The 9,666-nt window shown below is 35.9% G+C and overlaps 1 protein-coding gene across 4 annotated transcripts; it reads right to left on the bottom strand.

Moving 5' to 3' along the window:
* Positions 1 to 277: 277 nt before the first annotated feature.
* sncga (synuclein, gamma a) lies at positions 278 to 7,054 on the bottom strand. Of its 4 annotated transcripts, none has more exons than XM_039672683.2 (6): positions 6,759 to 7,054; positions 3,109 to 3,150; positions 2,866 to 2,993; positions 2,672 to 2,692; positions 2,061 to 2,117; positions 278 to 1,141 (listed from the first exon to the last, which is right to left on the bottom strand). In XM_039672683.2, the coding sequence occupies exons 1-5, from the start codon at positions 6,877 to 6,879 to the stop codon at positions 2,061 to 2,063; spliced, it is 369 nt and encodes a 122-aa protein (XP_039528617.1). In that variant the 5' UTR covers positions 6,880 to 7,054; the 3' UTR covers positions 278 to 1,141. The 4 variants fall into 4 exon arrangements, with proteins under 4 accessions (XP_039528617.1, XP_039528616.1, XP_039528619.1 ...); XM_039672682.2 differs by having other exon boundaries at positions 2,056 to 2,117; positions 6,759 to 7,053; XM_039672685.2 differs by lacking the exon at positions 2,672 to 2,692 and having other exon boundaries at positions 6,759 to 7,052.
* Positions 7,055 to 9,666: the final 2,612 nt, after the last annotated feature.

Here is a 9,666-nt window from a genome sequence, read left to right as displayed (position 1 = left end):
AATGTGTATTAGCAATATTCTGTCTTTAAAAAAAGGATAATAAATGAGAATGTTTATTTTTCACAAAACAGAATTTATTACAGATGGAGTATTTGAATATTGGTCTATTCAAAAAATCTGCTGTTTTCAGACTTCATTGGTTGACTGTTCAGTAGGTCAACTTCATTGGTTGACTGTTCAGTAGATCAAGTAAATGTGTATGAACTGTTAAAGTGTAATTGTGAGGCAACATGCAAACAAATTATGTAATCTAGTTGTGGCAACACATGTTTTTACATTGTTTTAACCTTTTTTATTAGATATGCAAGATTTAAACTCATTTTTTAAACTCAAATGAATTCAACATCCAAGTTGATTTTACTTAAAAATTTAAAGCAGCAACTTTTTTTTTTACATTGATCATTTGCAGATTTGAGTTGTTATATACTTTCGCAAACTATATATAAGAGCATTTCTGAAGCCCGTCACGCTATAACCACACTTTAAAGATAATACTGAAACAGATTTAATCAGCCATATTTCATCATTTAATACCATCAATTGCCTTCTTTTTTGGGATTTGCCCATTTGTGATTCTGTCTTTTCTCAGATACAACAATTTAAGTGTATTTGGATTGGAATGTTTTCCTTTTCGTCACAATGTCTGTGAAATCATCATCATTATCATACATCAAACCTCATTGTGTTGGGTGGAGGAAAACTGGTATATCAGTTTCAGGGCAGGTAAGAAAGACAGACTATATATAAAAATCTCCAAATCACAAGCATGTGCGTAATATATTTGTTAATAATAAATGTGGTAATGACACATAATACGTGAATACTGCATAGCTAGATAAAGGAGTTGTTTTATTCTTGTGGATAGTATTTCTGTGAAGGAAAGTAGGGATAGGTTGTTCATGAGGAGAAAGCAAGAGAGACGTGTGGGTGACTTTGTCTTTTGTAAAGTTAGATATCTTTTAGAGTCCATCGGAGATTTAGCATTATAATATTCAGGCATGGTCAGCAGCAGCTAATGAACTCTCTCTCTCTCTCTCTCTCTCTCTCTCTCTCTCTCTCTCTCTCTCTCTCTCTCTCTCTCTCTCTCTCTCCTATGAAGCAAGAAGCAGAGCATCACAGGGGCGTTCAGTGCGACATCAGCCTGCAATCAAACACAAGGATGTTTAGGTACTGTGCAGATTCATTATTTGTCAAATACAACTTTTTAAACAACTGTTAAACTCACAACACATAAAACAGAGGTATGTTTTATACAAAGCCTTTTTGTGTCCTTTACCATCTATGCATTTGTGAGCTTAAGCACATGTGCAATGTTGTTACGGTCTGATAAGACTGTAAACTATGAACTGCTGAATGTGACAGGAGTCAGGACACTGAATTTTGTTCAGTGTTTGAAGGAAGAAAAATGGTCAGATGTCATCATTATTTGCACTTGTGTTAACACTCTGGCCTTCTGATTTACTTTCTAAAGGTTTTGCTTAGATTTAAAGAGCTTTGCGTAGCCAATACGTGCTTCAGTCATAAAGCTCAATGTTTTCAAAGACAAAGAAGTACAGAATGGCTAGAAAAGGGCTAAACAAAATGCACACAGCTTTTTAAACATGTAGGCCTATGCTTCTGTAAAGAAAGTTTATTCCACATACGGTATACCACCCAATTTAAACTGCATTAAATAAACAATATTTTGATTTGTACATGAGAAGCTAATTTCCAGTGAGTAGGCTATAGGCCTTTTCTATTTTGAATTAGATTTTCTTCTTCTTGTTTTAAGCACACAACCGACAAAATTAGATCAATATTTTTTTTACATTTATGCTATCAAATAAATATGATGATTTGTTGCAAATAGGGGAAAATACGAGTGGAATATTTTTTACAGTCTATGGTGGAATAGCTAGGCCTACTGAAAATGTGTTTTTTTTTGTTTTTTTTTTAAATTATTATTATTTCTGGGAGTCTTTTAATGGTTCGATATCGGTTTGCCGAGGAGAAAAAGTACAATTTCTACAGATTAAAAAAAAAATCCCATTTCAAGAAAAACTTCTGCTCACTTACTTCACCTACTGTCCAGCGTCTGCAGGCTGCTCTACAGCTGCCTCATGCTTCGACAGCTCCCCCTGGAGGCGGAAAGACAACAAAACATCTCAGCTCTCGATGGCTTTTTCAAATCGCTGATTATCAGATTTTCACATCATCAGGTAGGCCTATTTTTTCAAAACAGAAAAAATATGTGAAATACATATTTTTTTATTATTATTATTGCTTTCTGGAAGATGTTATACACATGTTCATGTTTGTTTATGTACAGCGACGGATGTGTGGCTATGCTTCGTCATTAGCTGTTTGTAAACAATTTGGGAGCTCTAATGAAAGAAACTGGGATGCGTTTTAAAAATGCAGAGCAATGTTTGGAAAGCAGAAATGGGTTATTTATGAAGAACACACTCTTGCAGAGCAGCGAGTAAAATTCTTTGGTTAGTTGCCGCAGGCCTGCCTCGCTCCTAAACTGCGAGAACAGTAACAGGCAGGCCTATATGAAAATGTATCATTTTATGTATTCAAAAGTATAGATTTTAGTCTTTAATGGTCATGGTCAATCAGCATGCTTTTATTAATAGTCATTGAGCATGCTTTTATTGCATGCATGCATTTATTGAGTTTCTGACAGCACCTCATTATTCTCCAGCTCATTCTGTCCATGAAAGAAAAACATGAGCATCATATAAAAAAGACCAACTTTATGACTGAACTGTGCATTAAGCAATTTATACTGAATGATAAGACTAAATAATAAAACAGTGCACCTAAAGACACCAGTTTTGCATTTATTGGTCACATAATAATGATGCATATGAAAATCCTCACCAGTTTTACCAGGCCAGTGGATACGACCACAGACTCCAGCCCCTCCACTGCCTTTTCTGAGATCTCATTGGCTTCAGCCACTGCACTCTCACCCACAAGATTCACCTGCTCAGTTGTTTTCTGGGCAGCTAGGACAGATGAAAAAACATCCTTGCATTTTGATTTGAGATTTTCCATATATTAGGTTTTTAGGAAAATGACTAGCGTTGTTTAGTTATGTTCTGTTTCTATTCATTCTTTTACCTGTATTTACACTTGTCGCAACGCCTTCCTTTGTCTTTGTGCCTGTCAAAAATACAATGGTCAGTGTGAACAAGTAATATCGCTGATGAAATGACATAGTTCGCCCAAAAATGAAAATCTGTCATCATCAACTCACCCTCATTTCATTCCAAGCCTGTATGATATATATATATATATATATTTTTTTTTTTCCATACAAAATTCATACATTTTTTGAAATATCTTTTGTGTTCTGCAGAAGAAAGCAATTCATACAAGTTTGGAATGAGCAAACGATGTAAAGAATGAGAGATTCTTATTATTTATGTGGAGCGCTCAGACATGCACTCTTGTGAACAAATGCTTTTCCCATAAACTTACACTTAATTTCATCTTATTTTTAGACAGATATCTGTGGCTTCTGTCCTGCTATCCACACACTTAGTCTCGTCTGGCAGTGCAACTATACTGTATGTCCGGCTATCTCCAATACCCTAGAGACTACAAAAATCCTGGCAAGTAGAATTTTCCTCTGATCTACAGTCAGTGTACAGGCTGTTGATTGGCACCATTAAGTGCTATTAAGCTTTACAGATCAAGAAACATCCTTTCTACTGAGACTTTCTCTTTGCATGTTAACGGTGGAAAAAACCCGCCTCTGTTTCTGAAAGGGCCCTGGCATCATTAGAGCTGAATCTCCGTTGCATAAATGGCCCTTGGAACAAGCATAAGCTCTGTTCATTCCCAGAACCTTTGAGCCCACTGCAATGTGTCTCTGAAAGTTGCTCCTCCTTCCCGACATGCGCTCACACAGCACAACAAAAACACCCCTCAAAAGAGACATGACATTGTCCTTGTTGTTCTGGACAAAGAGCTGATTTACTATTAAAAGACATGAACATTCTTCAGGGCTTAGCCTCTGCTTGCGACACAAACATGCCTGGAATCTTGTATTATTAATGTTATAATCAATAAAGACTGAGAACATTACCACCGCCCAACCCCTGCTGCAATATGATGTCACTTCCACAGCATCTCTGATTACATGACGAAGCACAAAACGTCTCTACGGCTGTAGCTTGCTGCAAAGATTAAGAGGAGGAGACTTTACTAAATATAGCTGTGCATGGATTTTAGAGGAAGGTATTATTGATATGTTTCTTTCTTAATCATGTAGCACAAAGATGCCACAGCACTTTTTCACATAACAATACTAGCAAGATATATACCTGAAAATCTATTTAAAGCTTTTTTTATTCTATACATTAGTCTGAATTACATCACCTCACTCTCTGCTTCAAGCCCAATGCTCTTCATTTCTGATTCATACGAGCCTTAATGTAATTAAGTCCTAAAAACAATTAATCTGGACTGTGCTCACACAGCTCTGTGATGAAACTGGTGTTATATAATGCAATAGAATTTAAAGTGACAGTTTTATGTGAATTATTCCTATATATCTATAACAGGGGTCTCGAAAGTCATAAGTATGAGTATTTATTTCTTGTAAGAAATTTGAGATATGAGAAGGGCGAACATCTTCTCACTCTATAGAGTTTATATACAAAAAGATCCTCCTCCAAAATGTACCCCTACCCTTCTTATCTTTGGACTATTGACCCCTTGCACTCACAGTTCTCAGTTCCCCTATATTGTAACACCACTTATCTATGTATATCCACAGTAAGCACATATGTCACTTCAAAAATGTCTTGCTCTTGATGCAATCAAACTTATCTAGTGCTGAGAAGGGCAGAGCATTCTGTCCTTTTGCACCATCCTATTGATCTATTTGCATAGAAGATAATGCAGCATCTTGCAATTTCTTTAACACATCTATAGTTTAAAAAACACACAAGCAGATACATGTTTCAAAAGATACATTCAAAAGAAAATTTCTATTACAGATTTTCTGTGCTTTTTAGCTGAAATGCAGCTTTCGAGCATCATCAACGGCACCAGTCTATATTAAACCTGACATCATGTTCTCTAGCATGATTTGAGAGCAATGGAAAAACGTTTGACCGTCTATCCGACCGACCATCATTTCTACATTGCAATTTTTTCTCTGTTTTCCCATTTTTAAACCCTAAAACTGTTATTTCCAAGTTTACATTTACATTAGATTTTGAATCACTGATTTTCAAAATGGTCTTTCCCCACTAAATAATTTATTATTATTATTATTATTATTTTTGTAACAGATGTCTGTGTGTATAGAGTAGTTGAGATAGAGGTGTGTGTACTGTATGTGTGGGCAGTTTGTCACAGTTCAGGGCAAAGTGCTTTTTAGAGGCTTGAGATTTCTTTGAGTAGATTGAAGTAGATTTTTGGTCTGGAGGAAAGCTTTTACCTCCAGCTGACTGACACATACATACACACACCTTCTCCAACATAACTCACAGTCCATGTAATAGCAAGCACATTATGCTTTGTTCATAACACTAACAGAATGACATGTTCCTGTCACTGGTGTGTACTCACACTGAGAGCCATTATGAATCGTAAAAGATTGTGTATTGACCCGGACTGACCCCGGTGGACCGAAAGGAAATGGGATGGTAGTGCTGTGTGCTCCTGTGAGCTTAGTAGCACAGCCAGGAAGAAATTATATATTACTCACAATGTTTCTGCCAAAAGTCATGTACACGATGCAGTCATTTTCATTAACACTATACTGGATTGTACTACCCATATTATATGTTCATATAATTTAGTACTATAGTCAGCAGTAACAATGTAAAAGCCTATTTAGACCTTCTTGTGACATTAAAATAAAGTTAGGGTTAGGGTTAGTTTTTCAAAAAGTGTCTGCCACTCACAGCTCATCGATTGATTGCATCCTGAGGGGTTATTAAAAACAGAAAGTGCTTCCTATCTTCTTCTTCTGCCTTTCTTTATCTCTTTATATCTCCCTTTTTCATTCCCCATCCGTTCTTGAGAGTATAAATGAGATATAAAAAGATGGCTACTGCTTTGGACAGAGTAAGTAACCATGGTATGCCTAGTATCCATGTCATTTGTTTATCAATTGAGTCGGCAGATGAATTTGTGATCTGTGATTGAGACAACAGGCAGGTGGATAGAGCTGATTTTATATTGAATGATAGCTGTTGTTCACTTGTGACAGCAAAGCAGTCACGTGTAGTAATGGGTTCATGCCACAAATCTATCTTCATTGCCCTGGTTTTCATTTTCAGGACTCTTTATCATCAGTGCCAGCATCAGTGATGTTTAGTTTTCTTTTTTACACCATGCAGAGTAAGCGAAACAAACCAAAAAGCTGATGATGATAACATTTTGTTATCATTAAAAAAACTCAATAACTAAATATATTTGATAGAAATAATTCAATAAGATTTGACTTTCTGTATACATTTATTTGGTTAAAATGCTATATATTATTATATTATGTTTGTTATATATAAATATAAACTTTAAATATGATTTTGTAATTGTGCAACTGCTTTCTAAATGTTCAGTTGCAGTGTTTTTAAAGTATGAAAATGGCACACAATACCATGTAAAACAGCTTCGTCTTTACTACACTTTGCTGTAGAAAAAAAGTAAGGAATATTATATTAAGTATATTTTTAGACAGTACAAAAACGCCATTCCTGACTTTGATCTAATTCTCTGATTTTTCTCCCCTCAGTTGAATTTGTACATACCTACATACATGACCCCCTCTTTGGTTTTGGCAGCTGCCTCCTCCACCCCAGCCTTGGTTTTCTCGGCGGCGGCCACCACTCCCTCCTTAGCCATGGAGAATCCCTTCTTCAGCGCATCCATTCTGCAACTCGGAGCTGGGTTATGTCCTTCAACTGGAGCTGGATCTCGTCTTATAACTGGTGGATGGAGCTGTGTGTGTTCTCACTGCCAGTGTGGTAAGAGAGTGTGTGTGCAGCTCCTTTGAGAGAGGGATGGGCACTCAGTGCTCAGACAGATTGGGACACCCTTAACAAGAGGAGTAGTCAAGCGGAGGGGGAGAAGGCACGAGGAGAGAGAGAGAGAGAGAGAGAGATAGAGATAGGGGGTGTAATAACAAGTGGGTGAGAGGAATGCCGAGAAATGGAATCCACAAGAAGCTTTTCTGTGTGGCCTGTTTTCTCCAGCCACCCATAATAAATGAGATTCACATACTGGAAGATTAAATTGTTAATGCTGAAATCCAGCATCAGCGCAGCTTCATAAAACTATTAAACAACCTCTTTCCTTAATCCTGTCACAGCACATGCAAACCACAACACGAACTTACTTGCTATCCAGAACCAGTCCCTGTCACACACCATCTACATCCCTTCCTACTGTAGCAGTGTAATATTAGTATTATTTCAATTAAATTATTTATTAACATTTTGAATGTAAATTTATTTTATATTTCCAGTTTTCAATTTTTCGTTTCTTTGTTATGTGCTTTTGTCATTTTTATTATATTTTTTCTATATTTCTATTTAAGTTTTTTTTCGAAGTTTGAGTTTTTCACCTAATATTTATATCTAAAATATATTTTAATTTATTTCAGCTTTATTTCAATTAACAAAAATGTGTTTAATAGTTAACAATGACATTAGAAGTCATTAAAATAAATTAAATTGATCATTAATATTTAGTCATATTAATATGTTGCCAGGATAAGGAACCTGCCATGTTCATCAAATTATAATTTCAATCTGAGTGTATGTTTGCTATCATCTAATAGGGATCCTCTTTAAATGATCACATCTTTAAAAGTTAATGGGAAACCGTGGTATGGGCTGTAGGATAGAATAGGATATTGTCTGATGAAAGCTCATTAAGCTCAAATTGAAATATTTTTTCTATTATTGTAGCTGTGGTGTGCCACCTTTCTCTTCCTTTGAGCTTTTGCCCATTGGATGTGTGCAATTTGTGTTAAATCTGTATGGGCTATACAACAGTGAAATTAAGAAAGTCTCATAACTATAATATTTACAGTACATATTTCACTCATAACTATATAATTACATAACCCATTATAAATAACAAAAGGTGTACCTTGATACAAGCTTAATAAAATATATTTTATTAAGCATATTTGAATACATGGATCTCTGAGCAGAAATAGTGTCTGGTCACCACTGGTCATGTGACCTTGTAATCCACCTTCATGATGAAGGTGCTGTAACGCCTTGCATTTCTCAGGACAATGAGAGAATGTAATTTAATACTGGCTGCTCAGAACTCAGCGCTATCGGGTCAATATGTACACGTCACGTGGCAAAAATCGAGGCCCTGGGAGAACAGCATGATCATTACTGAACTAATCACCAACCTGATGACAGAACAGTGTGAAATGTCTCATCCATGCTCTCCCGAATCACTTTTAAAAGCCATATCAAGAGCATTCGTTAAACTTTGGAAAATAAAACTTTCTCTCAGTTGATCTTAGTGCTAATTTAATAGAATTCATCAGTGGACAAAAAGGCCTTTTATGCTGAAAAGCTTGAGTGTAATGCTGCACTATTTTTAACTACATGCATCTTGCAACATTTAGAGTCAATGTGAAACCTTTTCAATGGTTAATTCATTTCATTATAAAGGCCAGTTTTGTTATTTCCTTTTTGTTGTTTTCTATGTTCATAGTCATATTTGTGCTTATGTCTTACGTTAGTTGTCTTTTAAGTCTGTTAAAGGATCAGTTCAGGCTTAGACTAAATCTAAAATATCTCAAACTGTGTTCCAAAAATGGTCTTATTGGCTTGGAACGACGAGAGGGTGAGGCATTAATGACATCATTTTCATTTTTGGGTCAACTAACCCTCTAAGAGTTAAGTCTCCTTGTCTCTCTATCTCTTGTTCAGTGTCCAGCCTTTAACAGAAGTCTTTGTGGTTGACCAAACTGATCATCTGACTGCAGTTAATGTAAGACTGTGATGTAGCAACTGGCGTCTGAAGAGCTGCTTCGAGAAAGGAAAAAATCCGAAAATCTGTGATCATACCCCATCCTGGCTGTGTAAAAATGGTGAGGCTTGAACCAAAAGTATGTTCAAATAAATGTACATTTTTCTAAAGAATTGATTTGTTTCATGTTATACTTGTACACAAATACATTTGTAAGCCAATAAGTAAATGCAGTAGTAGAAATATAGCAATTATCTATTGGTGTAAAATTAAAAGAAAGTATATTGTACAGTATTTGTTGCATTATATTTAAAGCAAGGTAACTTTTAAGAACTTTCTTTAAAGACCTCAAAGTTGAACATTTCCCCCTCCTTCTCTCTCTCTCTCTCTTTCTCTCTCTCTCACACACACACACACAATGCCTCCAAAGGGCCTGTTTTGACTTTGAAATCTTTTGCAACAGCTTGTGTTGCCTAGCAATAAAATATTTTTTTCCTTCATTGAACTTGCATCTAAAGAATTAGTTAAAAGGTGAGAACTGTGAGAGGACACTTTTTCTTTACTATTCTAAGTAACTCTTCAAGCGCTACCAAATTTGCACAATAGTGCTAAATAACACATATGTTGAAAACTGTCACAAGCCTTGCTCAAATACCTGTGTATGTTATTGGAAACTGTACGAACAGCAAGAGGCGCAGCAGCACAGGTCTCTGTCCC

This window comes from Pimephales promelas, chromosome 11 (genome assembly GCF_988280905.1).
Source record: "Pimephales promelas chromosome 11, fPimPro1.hap1.1, whole genome shotgun sequence".
Lineage (NCBI taxonomy): Eukaryota > Metazoa > Chordata > Actinopteri > Cypriniformes > Leuciscidae > Pimephales > Pimephales promelas.
This window is presented reverse-complemented; position numbering and strand designations above follow the sequence as displayed.

What these genes read in the sequence shown, in the direction of transcription:
- sncga (XM_039672683.2), bottom strand. Translation starts at nt 6,879, where the DNA reads ATGGATGCGCTGAAGAAGGGATTCTCCATGGCTAAGGAGGGAGTGGTG. An exon ending in AGAGGGGGTCATGTATGTAG is followed by an intron (nt 3,151 to 6,758) that starts GTATGTACAAAT and finishes TATTTTTGACAG; the next exon opens with GCACAAAGACAAAGGAAGGC. An exon ending in CCACTGGCCTGGTAAAACTG is followed by an intron (nt 2,693 to 2,865) that starts GTGAGGATTTTC and finishes TTTCATGGACAG; the next exon opens with AATGAGCTGGAGAATAATGA.